This window comes from Mandrillus leucophaeus, unplaced genomic scaffold (genome assembly GCF_000951045.1).
Source record: "Mandrillus leucophaeus isolate KB7577 unplaced genomic scaffold, Mleu.le_1.0 Scaffold596, whole genome shotgun sequence".
Lineage (NCBI taxonomy): Eukaryota > Metazoa > Chordata > Mammalia > Primates > Cercopithecidae > Mandrillus > Mandrillus leucophaeus.
Genome location: NW_012106430.1, coordinates 560,277 through 577,563, shown reverse-complemented (window position 1 = coordinate 577,563; position 17,287 = coordinate 560,277). Strand labels below are relative to the sequence as shown.

Below are 17,287 nucleotides of genomic sequence, written 5' to 3'. Positions count from 1 at the left end.
TTTTGAGACAGAGTCTTGCTCTGTCACAGAGGCTGGAGTGCAGTGGTGCAATCTTGGCTCACTGCAAGCTCCACCTCCCGGGTTCAAGCACTTCTCCTGCCTCAGTCTCCTGAGTAGCTGAGATTACAGGCACAAACCACCATGCCTGGCTAGTTTTTGTATTTTTAGTAGAAATGGGGTTTCACCACATTGGTCAGGCTGGTCTGGAACTCCTGACCTTGTGATCTGCCCGCCTTGACCTCCCAAAGTGCTGGGATTACAGGCATGAGCCACCGCACCGGGCCACCCCTTCTCTATTAAAGTACCTTTTACCCATCCCTTCCCAAGGACCTGCTCGAGATATCATCTCTCCAAATATGAAAACAACTGCTGAATGACTGAGACATTGGATAGATGTGATTTCTAATATCTCTCTAGCCCTAAAAACCCATATTATTAACGTCCTGTATAGTTTTGATCACTTGTTCTGGTTGCTTCATTTTAAGTTAACAGAGAAATTGGAGAAAACCCAAAGAAAAACAATGACTAATGAGTGTAAACGTGCACTTTCCAACCAGAAAAAGAGAAAGAGTTGGTGACAACCACTGCACCCTACACTCAACTCTCAGCTTCGTTCTTCAGGTGGTTTTATAATCACTCGGCACCTCCCTTCCCCCATCCACGGACAGGTCTCCCGCAGTGCACAGCACTGAGTCATCTGGGAATGAATTAAATCGATATCCCTGATTATCCACTTCACTGAAGCAGATAAGGTTATAGTGAAGTGGCCAGTGGCCCAAAATTGAGCAAAAGAAATTACAAATTAAACACACACACCCCCCTGCCTTATTTGTTTCCAATTGTCATTCACAAAGTAGACAAAAAAACCCATGAAAACTTGCCCATTGGAGACACTTGTTTCACTGTCACTGGGGCTGTATTCTGTAAATTACTGTGGAGTAATTTCCTTCCTCCAGGAGCTAAGTTATTTTTAATACAAAAGCTTTTATAGGAATCCCTTACATCCTTACAGAAAGATGATCCAGAGCTTCAAACTCAACACTCCTTCTCCCCAGAATACCTTATTCACAGATAGATTTTTAAGATTCTAATTGCAGAGATACCATTTATGGTATCCAGCTCTCCAACTCTATGCTCTAAAAACTCTAACTCTCATGGGCCCTGGCAACCATCTTTGTGACACATGGTTTCCACATGCCTCCCACCGTGCCTGACTACGGCTGATAGGTCCCTTGAGCCAAGGTGAGACAATCAGACTTGCTCCCAGGCAATGAAAATAGGGATTCGGGAATGTTACTCAAGTCTCTGCTCATCTGGAACTAAAGGCTGAGGTGGCCATCGTGGGGCAGCCATCTTGAGCCCATGTGCATGGGAGGGCAGCAAAAGCTGGATTGAAAAGAGGGGAAGAAATGAAGAGCAAACGCAGGGAAGCAAAGATGGAGGTCATGAGGCTTCTGAGAAAAGAACACACCAGCTGTCCTGGATGTTAAGGACTTTCTGGTTCCTAGTTCATACCTCTAAGCTTGTGAGAACCCTGGCTGCATTTCTTGCACTTGGGTCCTGAGAGATCACTTCATAGTACAGTATCTCATTTTTCCCTTAAAGTAGCTTGCAACCATGATAAGCTCCATTAAATAATGTATATTCCTGACCTCACATGAGAAGGGTGGGCCAAAACTGTTATTGCTCAACAGCAAGGAATAAACACACCACCTTGCAACACATCTTCTTTTATTCATAAATGTTTTGCTGTTTCATCATTCCTCTTTATTGTTTCCAGGGGACGACCAATCTGTCTGTTCACAATGCAGTCCTTACAATGTCATCTTCCAGAGCTAGTCTGGTCAGGAATCCTACAAACAAACCCTATCAATAAATGTTTTCCTAAAAATAACAGTAGGGGCAGGGCGCGGTGGCTTACACCTGTAATCCCAGCATGATGGGAGGCACCAAGGCGGGCGGATCACCTGAGGTCGGGAGTTAGAGAACAGCCTGACCAACATGGTGAAACCCCATCTCTACTAAAAATACAAAATTAGCCGGGCGTAGTGGTACACGCCTGTAATCCCAGCTACTCAGGAGGCTGAGGCAGGAGAATCGCTTGAACCTGGGAGGCGGAGGTTACGGTGGGCCAAGATTGCACCATTGGACTCCAACATGTGCAACAGGAGCAAAACTCTGTCCCAAAAAATAAATAAAAATAACAGTAGGAAAACATCAGCACAGTACTCCATTTTCTCTTCAGATGTACTCAACTGACCCACTTCAATGTTTGAGGGTTTTCTTAAGCCTGAGAATTAGTCAAGTGTGAATGAGATGATCCTACAATTCGAAGTATACGAAAGTATAAATTCGTTCATCATTGCACCATCACCCTGCACAGTACCCTACACAGGGTGAACACTCCATAAACATTTGCTGAATAAATGAAAAGTCAGAAGTAGGAGAGAATAAAAGGAAAGAACACAGCCTCTGGATTTAGACAAATCTAGGTTAGGATCCCAAATTTCCCCTCTGGAGACTGAAAACACTGATGAAGGCTCAGAATGCTGCTAAAAATTTCATATACATCATCTTATTGAATGCTTCTTCCCCCAGCAGCTTTAAGGTATTATTTCCCCTCATTTTACACCTGGTGTAAACCAAGCAACTTGCCTAAAGCCACAAGGTTAGTAACACTGAGCCTAAGCTGGTAGCCCCCACTTAAACTGTTTCTTACCACTGACTTTGAAACTTTGGGCAAAGTATTTAATCACTCAATGTGTTTAAGACTGTGTTTCTGAAGATTAAGCAAGATAGCATCTGTAAAGTGCTTAGCACAGTGCCAGACAATACAAACTGCTCAATAAAAGGTAGTTCTTATTATTAGTGTCACTAACTAGTGAGTCTACAGTGAACTGTTTGAGGCTAAAGGACTTTTGGTTCTAAAAATTATACATTCTCTGGAAAACAGCCATTTTTCAAGATCTAGGCAGCCAAGAAAAAGGAGCAAAATATGACCAATATTTATCTTGGATATGGTCTAAAATCTCCAAAAGGGAGTAGCAGATAAATCCATTGCTAGCCTGAAAGCAATGATCATGCATGAAGTTAGGGGGCGCCATACTGCTGTACATTACAGCAACCACCTCCCAAGGGGTCTTCAACACCCTTGGAATTTTCTCCAGCAAAGATGAGGTACATAAATTCTGACCATTAACCACTTTCTTGGCAGGAAGCGGAACCATCTAATATTTCTTTCTATATTCTTCCACAATTTCAATTTTAGGTACAGTGCGTCTTTCTGTTTTACTCCCAATGCCTTTGCTATTGCTTCATTGCGATAAAGGACAATATTACATTATCCAATGACCTTTCGAAGTCCAGCAAAGAACCAAAAAAAAAAAAAACCCAAATTTAGGTAAGTGTATGAATAAGCAAAACCTCAAGAAATTTTAAGTAGCTAAAAAACAATTGTTCTAAAATAAATGTACATATTGGCAATTGTTGAAATTGGGTGATGGGGGCTTATTAGCCTCTTACATTTATGTGTGTTTGAAAATAACCTTAATTGGCCGGGCGCGGTGGCTCAAGCCTGTAATCCCAGCACGTTGGGAGGCCGAGACGGGCGGATCACGAGGTCAGGAGATCGAGACCATCCTGGCTAACACGGTGAAACCCCGTCTCTACTAAAAAATACAAAAAACTAGTGGGGGGGGTTGGGGGCGCCTGTAGTCCCAGCTACTCGGGAGGCTGAGCCAGGAGAAGGGCGTTAAACCCGGGAGGCGGAGCTTGCAGTGAGCTGAGATCCGGCCACTGCACTCCAGCCCGGGCGACAGAGCAAGACTTCGTCTCAAAAAAAAAAAAAAAAGAAAAGAAAAGAACCTTAATTAAAACTTAAAAATAAAGTTAAGGACCAAGCACAGTGGCTCACACCTGTAATCCCAGAACTTTGGGAGGCTGAGGCGGGCAGATCATGAGGTCAAGAGATCGAGACCAGCCTGGCCAACATGGTGAAACCCCATCTCTACTAAAAATACAAAAACTAGCTGGGCGTGGTGGCCTTCCTGTAGTTGCAGCTATGCGGGAGGCTGAGGCAGGAGAATCGCTTGAACCCAGGAGGCGGAGGTTGCGGTGAGCCGAGATCACGCCACTGCACAACATCCTTGGGATAGAGCAAGACTCTGTCTCAAAAAATAATAATAATAAATAAATTTAAAACTTTAGTTTTTCTTGAAAACGTGTGAAGGATGCACCAGTAAACTGGGTCTCTGTCACTGCTCTGGAAAGCAGCACAAAATAAGGAGCTCAGTTGAGGGATAAAAAAGTGAGTGAAGAAAAAGAAGGAATAAATTAAGGTGAAACCAAAATAAATCATGTAGAAACGGAAAGTGTTTCTATGATGACTTTAATAATGAACTTCAAACAAGAAACCCAAGACCACAAGACATCACTAAGGAGACTTCTGTATACAAGCAAAGCACACTTAAAAAACATTTAGCTACACTAATTGTTTGCTCAAGCCTGGTTTGCATTTGGTTCTAATTGGCCAGGGAATATTCCAATCGAAAGGTGATTTATCTAAAGGGCAGGGAGCTTTGTGACAAACCAGCCAAAGTAAACCTGGAAATCTGGGGGTGGGACAGGATAAATTTTCTTTTCAACTCATGATCACCTTCTGACAGGGTCACCTGAAAAGTTTTTCATTCCACCCAAAAGATAACCTAAAATTGATGAATCATATCTACAAGATCTTTCCTTTACCCTTACACAGTGTTTTTCATTCCACTTGAGTTAAATTCTAGTCTGAAATCCTATCCCTATCCATTAAGTCAAAGCTAAATAAAAATATTTAACTTTCAATGTCAGTGGCCTCTTTCTATACCAATTAATTCTGACGTCCCTCAGAGCAAATTCAGCTCCCAGAATGGTGAAGAAAAATTCCTAACACCTGAGTTTACAAGAGACATTCAAAAACCCGATAAGAAGCCGTCTGCTCTTCAGGTAAAACTACCAGCACCTCAGCAACACTGAAGCTGACCCTTCCCCTCCCCCGCCCCACCCCCACCACAGAAGACAGCAAGGTCATTTAATGCAAAAACCAAACTAGTCAAAGACAAATGACTAGTCCACCACCAACACAATGGAAGAAGAGTGAAGAAACACTTTAACATCAATCTTCTACAGAGTTCCGCTAACATAATTTTTTTCCCCAAAGTAAAATTTAGAAAGCAGGATCTTCTAAGATTTACTTTACTTGGGTGCACTAATAACGATGCTTTCAGATACTCTATTCATGGCCTCTTGGCTTGGAAGTTGTACAACAAACTATGACTCCCCACTGCACTCATCCATCTCCACCCCTTCACTCCCACACGTTTCCAATTCTCACCACTTAGCCTTTATTCAGAGTGTTCCTCTCCGTGTACTAGAGAAAGGAGAGAACAATGGTCTGTTTTGAGACAGGATCAGTCTTGAGACTGATTTGAGAAATACTATATTTATTGTCAAAGAGTGGTACATAGGTGTCAGAGAGTGGTACCTCTCATGCCATGGTATACTCTGCTTCGCTGTTTCAGTAAAAGTTTTCCATAGTTCTGAATGCCCCTTGACCACACCATAAGACAAGCGCAAGTCACTCAGAATTGCCACTGGAAAACTGGCTCAACTATCATTTGAGGAAAGACTGAGAAAGCCTATCCCAAAGTAATGTACATGCACCAACATCGCGGTACCTACATGTTCCCGTTTTCCTGCCAATCTACCTGTGTTTCCAAGATAAATTACCACCCAGGGAGTCACTTCCTGCTATGTGAACAAAAACACTGTTTCTTTCCGGAGGTGCTTGACTACTCTCTCGTGAGCACTTAACTGGTTGTTTTGAGTGGACTTCGTTGTCAATTGATAGTTAGGAAAAGGAAGGTGGTGGTGTAGGGCTAAGCACCAGGAGAGAATTTTCGGTCAAGAAGATGGTCTAACAATGTGCTGGGTCCCAGAGGGCAGAAGCAGCATTCAGAAGTAGCGTTTTACCCTTTCACACCTGCCCAACTCCACAAACCAACTGCCACATGGCAAAATCACAACTGCCTCCAGAATTCTGAGTGCTTTTGTAGAAATCTCTTCTGACCACAATGAAGGGCAGTATTAGGTGGCCTTAAAGTAGGTATTTAAGATCATAAGGACACCTGTGTCTCAGATGATACACAGTGTTTCTAATACCCTTTCCCTCCTTTGGATCTTTGAGAACCTCTTGTCTTAAAAGCGGACCAAAGCCACAGCTTGTCTGGCTTTTGTCACCCACAAGAGCCAATATTTCAAAGTCAACAGAAGGTCATCATCATGATTCACCTGAGCCCCTTAACGTGGACTTTCGCTCAGAGGAGCTGGGGCGAGGGGTGGGGTGAAGCAGCAAGTAGAGACAAACCCGGCTGACTTCTTGGTTAAAAAACAAAGTTCGCTTGCAGCCCTGGGAAGGCGACAGACAACGGACTCCGAGTGCCTCCCGTCCCCGCGGGGGCAGCTGCGGCAGGGCGCCGAGCGCGTCCTACCTTAGACCTCTCCTTGACGTAGTAGTTGCCCAGCCGGCTCCCGCAGTAAAGGACCAGCCTGTCGATGAGGGACAAGAGGAAGCTGATGGCCTCGCAGCCCTCCTCGTTGCCCCCGATCCACGTGATCTGGTCTCCCCGCAGGTGTCGCTTGGAGACGCCGGCGCGCGGCCCCGCCAGCTGGCCGTCCCGCAGGGCCCCGGTGCAGTGCAGCTGCTTGACGCGCTCCAGGACGCAGTCGCCCACCACCTCGCCCAGGAAGTTGTCCAGGTAGCAGAAGCCCACCTCGTGCAGACAGGGCACGATGTACTCCAGGGCAATTTTCTCCAGGTCCAGCCTCATGATGTGTCCCAGGGGCATCTTGCCCGCAGAATCGAGGTCCGGGATCCCCAGCGTGCAACCAGACAGGGAACGATCTACACGAGCGCGAAGCCGAGGCACGGGGAGAGTGGCCCAGGGTTCAGAAACCTGCGGCTGCCACGGTCCCCGAGCCGCTGCAGCGCCAGGGACAAGGGAAAGTTGCTCGCAACTCTCAGAAGAAGGGATCCGCGTTCGGGAACCAGCGGGAGTGGTGCGGGGCTCCACGACCTGTTTCCGGACTGGCCCGGCGAGCAGCGCGGCGCCAGGAGTCGGAGGGCGCCTTTTGGAGATAGGAAGCCACCACTGCCGCGACTGCGGCCAGACTCCGGGAGACGCTGAGGTCCGGCCCTTAAGCCGGCCGAGTCCGCGCGTCACGGGCCCCGCCCCGGGACCGCCTCCCAGACCGCCCCTTTCCCCGCCCCCCGGCCCGTCACCCCCGCCTGCTCTGCCCCTCCGCGAAGGATCCCAAAGAGACCGGCGCCAACCTTAGTTGTTTGTGACCAGGGGAGCGGCTGGAGAACAGACTGAATTTTTAGAATGCGCTGGATTTGCATATTGTTTTGCATAAAATCACATAATAAACTTGAAAACCTGGATCCCACACTGAAGATGTAAATGGAATTAACTGCCACATTCTGGGCTGGTCATCTCATAGACTTTTGAGCAAAATAATAACCCCAAAAACAAATATATTTATTAAGCAGTGGTCTTGTTCTACCTTTACCTGGTGTCTTTCCTTATTTACCCCATTCCCCTGCTGTTTGACCCAGTTCAAGCCACTGAGAGATTAGGAGGTATCTAGTTTTAACTACAATTAATGCACTAACAAATATTTCCCTCAGCCCCTACTGTGTGCAAGGCACTATGTGCTTGAGGAGCTGGGGATGAGCACAATGAAGAAATGCTGAGTCATATCTGATTGAACTCTGCAAATGGTGTATTTTGCTTTGCTTGATGTTTTCCTCTACTTATCTTTCAAGCTTCCTATTAAAATATGATGTTCCGAAATTCTACCTTCAAAATTAATCACATGCTTCTGTAACAGAAGTATGTCCCCCAAAAGGTACACTGTATTCTAGGTCTCTTACTTTTCCCACAAGCAGCTGTACTTTCACAAGAGGGACAGACACCACTGAAAAGACTTTGGTTATCTACAGATAAGTCAATTTGCTTTATGGAGTTTTGATTCCCTTTCCTACTGAACACCAGCGATCAGAATCAGGAAAAAAAAGAAAAGAAAAATTCTTAAATTGCATGCAAAGCTATTTGCACCTTTAAAAAAAAAAAAAGAAAAGAAAAAAGAAAAAAAAAAAGGACGTTTAATTAATTTATTTATTTATTCTGAGACAGAGTTTTGCTCTTGTTGCCCAGGCTGGAGTGCAGTGGTGTGATCTCTGCTCACCACAACCTCCGCCTCCCAGGTTCAAGCGATTCTCCTGCCTCAGCCTCCCAGGTAGCTGGGATTACAGGCATGCGCCACCATGCCCGGCTAATTTTGTATTTTTAGTAGAGATGAGGTTTCTCCATATTGGTCAGGGTGGTCTGGAACTCCTGACTTCAGGTGATCCGCCCACTCGGCCTCCCAAAGTGCTGGGATTACAGGCGTGAGCCACTGTGCCCGGCCTATTTGCACCTTTTTTACTTCATATTAGTGTACACTCAGGTTCTTTATTTAAGTTGAAGAAAAGAATGTACAGGCTTTTCAGATATTGTTTATTGTGGAAACAAATTTCTACAGCTTTTTCACTTTTCTTCTTCCTCCAGCAGCCCTCTCCTCTCTGCCTCTGAGGGGAGAAAGGGAATGACATCCAGGACAAGAACAAAGAGTAGAAGAGGAAAGGTACTGCTACAAGTTGGAAAGAAGGAGACAGAGGCACGTGGTTGAGTAATAACCTGGGGGATGTTGAGGGGGAGCAGTCAATGGTGGAGTGCTTGAGAAACTTTGATGAAACGTCTAGTTATATTGAGAGAGGTTCTCTGCCAAGTCAGTGATTAGTTGGCACCTTTGGTATTACCTTTGAGCAGGAGGTACCCCTCCTTGGGGTAAAGGCTTGAATAGGCCATCACTGCTCAAAGAGCTCTTGTCTAAATTCCCAAGGCAGCTCCATGATGAGAGGAGACCATCATCCTTGGAACCCCAGTGTTTAGCACATAGTGCATGGCTAATAAATAGTTACTGGGAACTCAATGTCTAACCCTGAGCCATAGCAGCCTCCACTTGGGATTCAGTATGTCTGGGCTTATCTGGAAGGATCTATTTGCAAAAGGGGCTGGGAGCCTCCCCAAAGAGAAGTCACTGGAAAAGAGTCAGGCAAATTAGCCTGACCCAGCACAAAACAGAGGCCAGTGGAGGGAGCAGTTAGGAGTTCTACAGGGCATTTGTCTCTCGGCTTTGTCTGTCTGAGCGGTGGACATTTGAGTGGTGGGAGCCAGAGACGCAAAGTGAAAGCTGGAGGACTGTTAAATTGCAGCAAGAGGCCAGGCGCAGTGGCTCACGCCTGTAATCCCAGCACTTTGGGAGGCCGAGGCGGGCAGATCGCCTGAGGTCAGGAGTCTGAGACCCGCCTAGCCAACGTGGTGAAACACCGCCTCTACTAAAAATACAAAAATTAGCCATGCGTGGTGGCAGGCATCTGTACTCCCAGCTACTCAGGAGGCTGAGGCAGGAGAATCACTTGAACGCGGGAGGTGGAGCTTGCAGTGAGCTGAGATTATGGCACTGCACTCCAGCCTGGGCAACAAAAGTGAAATTGGCCTCAAAAAAAAAAAAAAAAAAAAAAAAAAATTGCAGCAAGGAGTGAAATGGAGTGCAGTACCAAAAAGGAGGCAAGCCCTCCTCTCCACTTCTGCTTGAGCCCTGCACAGAAGGAGCAGATTTGCCTCCTGCAGTGATCTCCTCCAGGGGCACTCTGGATAACAGGGTGACCAGGAGAAACCTGGTCTAAGGCAGCCTGAATGTAGACCCTGGTTGGCATTGGGTTGTGCGTTTTGCAGCTTTGGGGACTGTGTAAATCTCAGAAGTAGATATCCCTGAAGAGGGACAGAATCAAAAAGGGGGAAGGTGACAGATAATCCTTAGTAACTGGCTGAAATGTTTCTAGCTGAAGGTTTTTTGTAGATACACCTTATATTCCTAGGAATGAGAAGGAGGGAATTTACAAACGAATGGAAGCCTACAATCACTGGTAGAGGGGTGGTGGTCAATAAAATACAGAAAATTATACACCCACCTTCCAGAATGAACATGTTGACCCAAGACTTCAAAGTAAAATTGTAACTAGTTATAACTAGAGCAATAGTCTAAGCGAGTTCTAGTGACAACCGTTCTAGATTACATTGGTTGTAAAGCATGGGCAGTTTAGAGAGGAATTCAGTCCCTTGGCACCATCCCTGCTTGGCAAGGGCACTCATTAATCAATCAAGGACCTCCCGATCAGCTCAGGGCTGCCAGCACTGCATTTGGCAGAGGAATCAGAGATACTGTGACTGGCAAAAATCATAGTGTGTGATTGCACGGAGGAACACAGACAGGCTGGAGCCAGGCACAGGCTCTGGATCTGAGCATCAGAGAGGGAAAACCCAAGCTAATTGTTAAAGTGCATTTGCTTTAGTTATTTGTCCACTAATTGATGTCATAATAATGAATGTTAAAATACCTTTCCATAATAACTAAAACAAATTAATTTCCCTGTAATTTAATTATAGCAACATTGTCTTCCAGTGTGCATCTGCAGTACAGATGCAGTCATTTTCAAGCATGTGGAGGAGTAGAGGAGAAAGAAAAATGTTGAGTTTCCTTACCTTTGAATTTGAACTGGAAGGGATATTAGTGGTCACCTAATTCAACTTCATTTTCCTACAGATGAGGAAACCAAAGAGTCTCAGTTGAGTGGAAGAGGAAGCATGGGACGCTTCTGCCTTCTCAACTATAACACTGTCCTATGTATGTATGTATGTATGTATTCTTACTTTAATGAGGTAAAATTCACAAAGCATAAAATTTATGATGTTTTAATGAACAATTCGTTAGCATTTAGTACATTCACAATGTTATGCAACCACCACCTCTCTCTAGTTCCAAAACATTTTTACCACCCCAAAAGAAGACTGTACCTATTAAGCAGTTATTCCCCATTGCCTCCTCTCCCAAGCCCCTATCAACCACCAATCTGCTTTCTCTATGGATTTGCCCATTCTAGATATTTCCTAATTATGGAATCATATAATCTGCAACCTTTTGTGACTGGCTTCTTTCACTTAGCATGATGTTTTGTACCATTTCCCAGGACTTTCTTTCTTTTTATGGCTGAGTGATAATTCCGTTGTGTAGATAGAACACAATTTGTTTATCCACTCATCCACTGATGAGTATTTGGGTTGTTGCCACTTTTTGGCTATTATAATAGTGCTGTTATTAACAGGCATGCATAAGTATTTTGAATACCTGTTTTCAATTCTTTGGGGAATATAACTAGGAGTACAGTTTTGGGGGCATACGGTAATTTTATAACTTTTTTTTTTTTTTTTTTTTAATGGAGGTTTGCTCTTGTCGCCCAGGCTACAGTGCAATGGCGCAATCTCGGCTCACTGCAACCTCCACCTCCTGGATTCAAGCGATTCTCCTGCCTCAGCCTCCCAAGTAGCTGGGATTACAGGCACCTACCACCACACCCAGCCAATTGTTTGTTTGTTTGTTTGTTTGTTGTTTGTTTTGAGACAGAGTTTCACTCCTGTTGCCCAGGCTGGAGTGCAATGGTGCCATCTCAGTTTACTGCAACCTCCACCTCCTGAGTTCAAGCAATTCTCCTGCCTCAGCCTCCCAAGTAGCTGGGTGGTAGGTGCCTGCCACCATGCCCACCTAATTTTTGTATTTTTAGTAGAGACGAACTTTCACCTTGTTGGCTAGGCTGGTCTCAAACTCCTGACCTCAAGTGATCCACCCACCTTGGGCTCTCAAAGTGCTGGGATTACAGGCATGAGCTACTGCACCCGGCCAATGTTTAACTTTTTAGGAACCACCAAACTGTTTTTCACAATAGGTGTACCATTTTACATTTCCAACGGAAATATGGGAAGGTTCCATCATGTCGTTTTTTATTTCTAATGAAAACTGTCTACGTATCTTCTTTTCCATCAAAGTACTGCCATACCTGAGGTTCTCTTCCTCCTAGCTGGTACCTGAATATTTTTTGTGTGTGTTTTTGCCATCCTATATCATCAGAAGGTTTATCATTATTTTGCATGACTTCATTGTGAGCAAAGGCAATCTTATTTATTGATCCATTAAACATTTTTGCAACACTTGGTACTGTGCTAAAAGTTTACAAACATTACTTCAATTAATTCTTATAGCACCACCAAGAAATCGGTACTATTATTCTTCCCCATTGTGAAGATGACAAAAATGGGAAATAAAGAGGCTAAGGAACTTGCCCAAGGTCACACTGCAAGAGTATAACAATGTAGGACAAAATTTGAGAGATTCCAAGGTAGTAACATGGGGGTGCGGAGGGAGAATCATTTTGAGCCACTGTCTGGCATAAAAATGTTTCTGCCCTTAAGTACTCTCTTTCTTGTTGTAACTCCAGTTAGAACACTTTCACCTGTATGACTAGTTTAATTATTGGTTTCTTTACTGATATTTGGTGCAGAAGGGAGATAAGCAAAACTTCCCGTAAATTGTATAGTACACTACGTTAAGAGTCATTTTCCAAACTACAAATTAGGTTTTGCTCCTTGCTCCATTCCAATTATGGCCCAGGATTTCCAGGAATCAACATAGATTTAGTGATGCGCAGGTCTGTGGAGAACAGTTGGTAATGAGCTGCCCCTCAGTGTGGTGGAGTGTGTGGTCCACCCCTCAGGACGCAGGAGTGAATTTATTTTAGTGGAGCTGATGAAATAAGAAGAAAGTGCCTGTAGTAAATTTATGGTCTGGAGCTCACTGGTATAAAGTGGGTTTAGAGAAGGAAGGATCTGATTATGTCCCTTTCTCTCTGAGGAGTTGAGCTATCCTACCCTTTCCCAGGTCTAAGAGGATGGCAAAGAAAGTTACTTTCTCTATCAGTTCTTGTTTCTCAGCACATAGACAAGTTTCAGCCTCTCTCATCTGCTCTTTGATCATTCTGGCCGTGTGCAGATTCTGGGAAGTGTGACAGTATCAGAAATGTTCATTAATGTTTTCCAACTCAGCTCTCATTTAAGCTGAAAGTGTCTAAAAAGCCTTTGCATAGATCATTAAAATACTGTCAAATTGTGTCTTTGTACAGTGTTCATTGTATCTTTTTTGGAGTAAACTTTTTATTTTAGAACACTTTTAGACTCACTCAAGTCGGAAAGGTTGATACACAGAGTGCCTGTCTACCCTACTTCCCCTGTTGTTACCATCTGACATTAGTATAGTACGTGTGTCATATTTTATGAACCCATACTGATACATTGTTAACCAAAGTCCTGATTTTGTTCAGATTTCTTTGTTTTTTACCTAGTGGCCTTTTTCTTTTCCCAGATCCTGTTGAAGTTTGCAGAGGTAGAAATAAGTTTGTAGGGTTTTTAGGGAAGTGATACCAAATTCTTCGTAGCCCTTTAGCCCTACAGAAACGGTTCCCAAAATCCCCAGGGTCAAAATGAATGGTTACCTACAGAATGTGCCTTCTTCCTTTCCTAACAGTTCATATCAGTGGCTGAAGGTCAGTAGCACCATTGCTGTGGGGCCCTCTTTCTACGCCAGGGGTCTCTGGGGTTCAGGTAGCTGATCCCGCCCTTTCCTGCTCCTGGCCTGGAAGTGGGAGTAGGCAGTGCTAAGCTCCACTGGCCCTGGACTTCCCAGTTCCGACAGACCTCTCTGCTTTTGGCCATATATTTACCTTCTCCCTCCCTCCAGAGAAAGAGCCTGATTGCTCTAAGGCAGTGGGTCTCAAACTCTAGTGGCCATTAGAATCACCTGGCCAGCTTGTTAAACCACAAAGCGCTATGCCTTACCCCTAGTTTCTGATTCAGTAGATCTGGGATGGGGCCTGATAATTTGCATTTCTGACAAGTTTCCAGGAGCTGCTTCCGCTGGCCTGAGACCATATTTTGAGACCCACCATTCCAAGCCAATCAGTTTATGTCATTACCCTGGTAACTGTTAGTGGTCTAGAGGTGGGCAGGTGACCTGCACCAGCCAAATCCAGTGATTGAAAACCCTGGTTGTACACTAGAATCACTTGGGAGCTTCTGAAAAATGACTCTCAGCTGGACCCCACCCCAGATTAATAAATTAATGTTTTTGAAGATAAAGCTTTAGGTATCTGCAGTTTGAAAAGAAAAAATAAATAAATAATGCTACATACTACATTATTAAATAAACAAAACAAAAATAAAATAATAGCAATAAACAAGTGCAGTCATGCATTACTTAACAAAGGAGATACGTTTGGAGAAATGCATCACTAAGCAATTTCGTTGTTGAGAACATCATAGAGTGCACTTACACAAACCTAGATGGCATAGCGCACTATATCCCAGGCTCTGTGGTATGGCCTAATGCTCCTAGGCTACCAACCTGTACAGCATGTTACTGTACTGAATACTGTAGGCAACTGTAACACAATAGTACTTGTGTATCTAAATATATCTAAACAGAGAAAAGGTACAGTAACAATACAGTACCATATCATAATCTTATGGGACCACCATCCTACATGTGGTTTGTCGTTGACCAAAATGTTATTTTGCAGAGCATGACTGTAATGAATACAGCTTTAGCACTTTGGTAACTTCAATGTGCAACAGTGCTGAGAACTACTGGCCTGCTTGAACTGAAGAGAATTGATACAAAGGGAGAGGTCTCTCCCTTTCTTTCTCTTTCTTGCTGCACATGAAGAAGGGAAACAGACAGCCCAGTGGCCTCTGGCAGCCATCACATCCCCATGAAGGGAGCCAGTCTCAGGATGCAGCCAACATGGAGGAAGGCAGAGCAGAGTACTGAAAGAAATTGGGACCTTGGTGACATCACTGAGCTGCCTATCTTACTGTCCCTGGAGCCTCTCCTACCTCTGGACTTCCAGTTATGTGAGATAATACATTTCCTTATTTGTAAAGCCAAATTAAGTTGTGGCTTTCAGCTACTAGCACTCAAAAGCATTCTAACAGATAACACCAAAGAAATCTGTGGTCACCCCATAGCCATAATAAACAGTCCCTGCCCTTAAAGACACTTTGCCCGGGTGTCTTGCGTTCTGCACATTCCAGAGGACCAGCTTCCCCATCAGAAGTCTGACTCCATGGAAACCAGATGGGGCAACGGGGTGGTTCTAGTGCAGACTGTAGCTGCAGCTCCTCTCCACCTCTAGCCTGCTCATTTCCAGCTCAGAAATTCTACTAATGGCGTTTTTTCTTCCTCAAAAAGGAAATGAACAGGATAAGACATGACATTTTACCTTATAGTTAAAATAAATAGTTTTTTGTCTTTTACCTAAGCAAACAATCACATAATAGTCAAATTGGAGGTTACAATTGTATCATTCACAAATGGCTTCCTTAAATAGCAAATTTGTTTCCCGACAATTCCTTTCTTTATATTTATATTTAGATAGGAAATTTTTATATTTATAAAATATATTTTTAATAGGAAAATATTTATAATTTATAATAGGAAAATGTTGGTAGAACATAAATAACACTGGAAGCTAGATGAAACAAAGCCAATGTTTTATTGAATGTATCTAGTATAATGGGTTATAAGATGGAATATAAGGTAAGAGTCCGTGTGTGAGAGACAGAGAGAGGTGCCAAGATGTTATTAATGATTGTTTCTGAGTAAGTGGGAATATGGACCTTCTTATGTTCTGTTGTTTATGTTTTCTAATAGTTTTCTAATGGGCACATATTGCTTTTGTAGAAAGAAAGAAAAAGAACTTTTTTAAGGATATGGGGTTGTTTTGCTACTTAAAAACAAATCTTTCATTCCTCCATGGGTCATTGGCTTATTTGAGCTAAGTACCATTCCCAGCATCCTGTGCATTGCTTTGCTGGAGGTGGCTGAAATCCTGTGAACTACATTTCCCAGATTCCCTTGCCAGCCGGCCCAGTTAGATGCTCCAATGGGAAGCACTAGTGAGAAGATGCATGAAATGAGAGACCCATTTTTCTTGTTGTTGTTGTTGTTTTGTTTTTAGGCTCTTCTGGAAAGGGGTGCCACAGTGACTGGCAGCTGCAGGGGCTCCAGTAGCCTTTAGCAGTTCCAGCAGCCGCATAGGTGTCAGGCAGTGGCCAGCTCCAGCAGCATCGGTAGCTTCCTGCACTGTCAGATGCCAGACACTCCTGGGCTCTGATAACATCACCCCCTCCCTGGTATTCCTCCTGCCTTTCAAGTGGCAGTGATTTTCTGCAGATACTTATCTCTAGGTTAATACATCTTCCCCTTTTGGTTCCTCCAAACTTCCCAACACTTCTAAGACTGATTTCTTATGTTAAATTCCTTCTATTTAAAAATACTAGAATGAAGCTGGGCGTGGTGGCTCACGCCTGTAATCCCAGCACTTTGGGAGGCCCAGGCAGGCGGATCACGAGGTCAGGAGATTGAGACCATCCTGGCTAACATGGTGAAACCCCGTCTCTACTAAAAATACAAAAAAAATTAGCCAGGCTTGATGGCGGGCGCCCGTAGTCCCAGGTACTTGGGAGGCTGAGACAGGAGACTGGCGTGCACCCGGGAGGCAGAGGTTGCAGTGAGCCAAGCACTCCAGCCTGGGTGACAGAGCAAGACTCCGTCTCAAAAAAAAAAAAAAAAAAAAAAAGAAAAGAAAAAAGAAAGTAATGGCTAAAACAGCAACTACTTTTGCACCAACCTAATAGGATGTCAGCATGGTCCATCTCAGCTCCTTGTTTATTTCCTATGTAGTCCCTACTAAAACATGACATTTTTGTTTGTCTGTTTGGTTAAATGGATCTTTTTATGTTTCTCTCCCACAGGAGTATGAGGGCAGGGACCTGTTCACCACAGTATTTCCAGTGCCCAACACAGTGCCTGACACAAATCAGCTGTTCACTATATGCTGAATGAATGCTCTGCATATTTCTTTACATATTCATGCCTAGAAATGAAGAAAATGTGATTTAATTTCAGTACATTCTGTATTTGTTAGATGCTTCGATTGCTGTGTTTCTCTAGAGAATAAGCCACAAGTTAATTAAAATCTTAAAAAGCAGGAATTTAAAAAATAAACATTTTTGGAAAATAGACCAAGTGGATAAAAGATAAATAAAGAGCTGAAAGCATTTTCTGAAGATGTCATAGCAAAATTTTCTACCAAGTGTAATTTGGCCTAAATCCAAATTCTTCGGTTGACAAATTTGCTTTGACCTAAATTGATTTAACTCTATTAGGTAAAGTTGATGCAGTTCTCTAAACTAGTTTC

General features: G+C 43.8%; 1 protein-coding gene across 1 annotated transcript in view; it reads right to left on the bottom strand.

The window, feature by feature from the left end:
• EGLN3 (egl-9 family hypoxia-inducible factor 3) overlaps positions 1-7,215 on the bottom strand; it is a 27,643-nt gene extending 20,428 nt beyond the window's left edge. The window contains exon 1 of the mRNA XM_011999516.1: positions 6,528-7,215. Within this exon, the coding sequence (XP_011854906.1) occupies positions 6,528-6,884 (357 nt within the window). The 5' untranslated portion in view covers positions 6,885-7,215. The remainder of the gene's footprint in view (positions 1-6,527) is intronic.
• Positions 7,216-17,287: the final 10,072 nt, after the last annotated feature.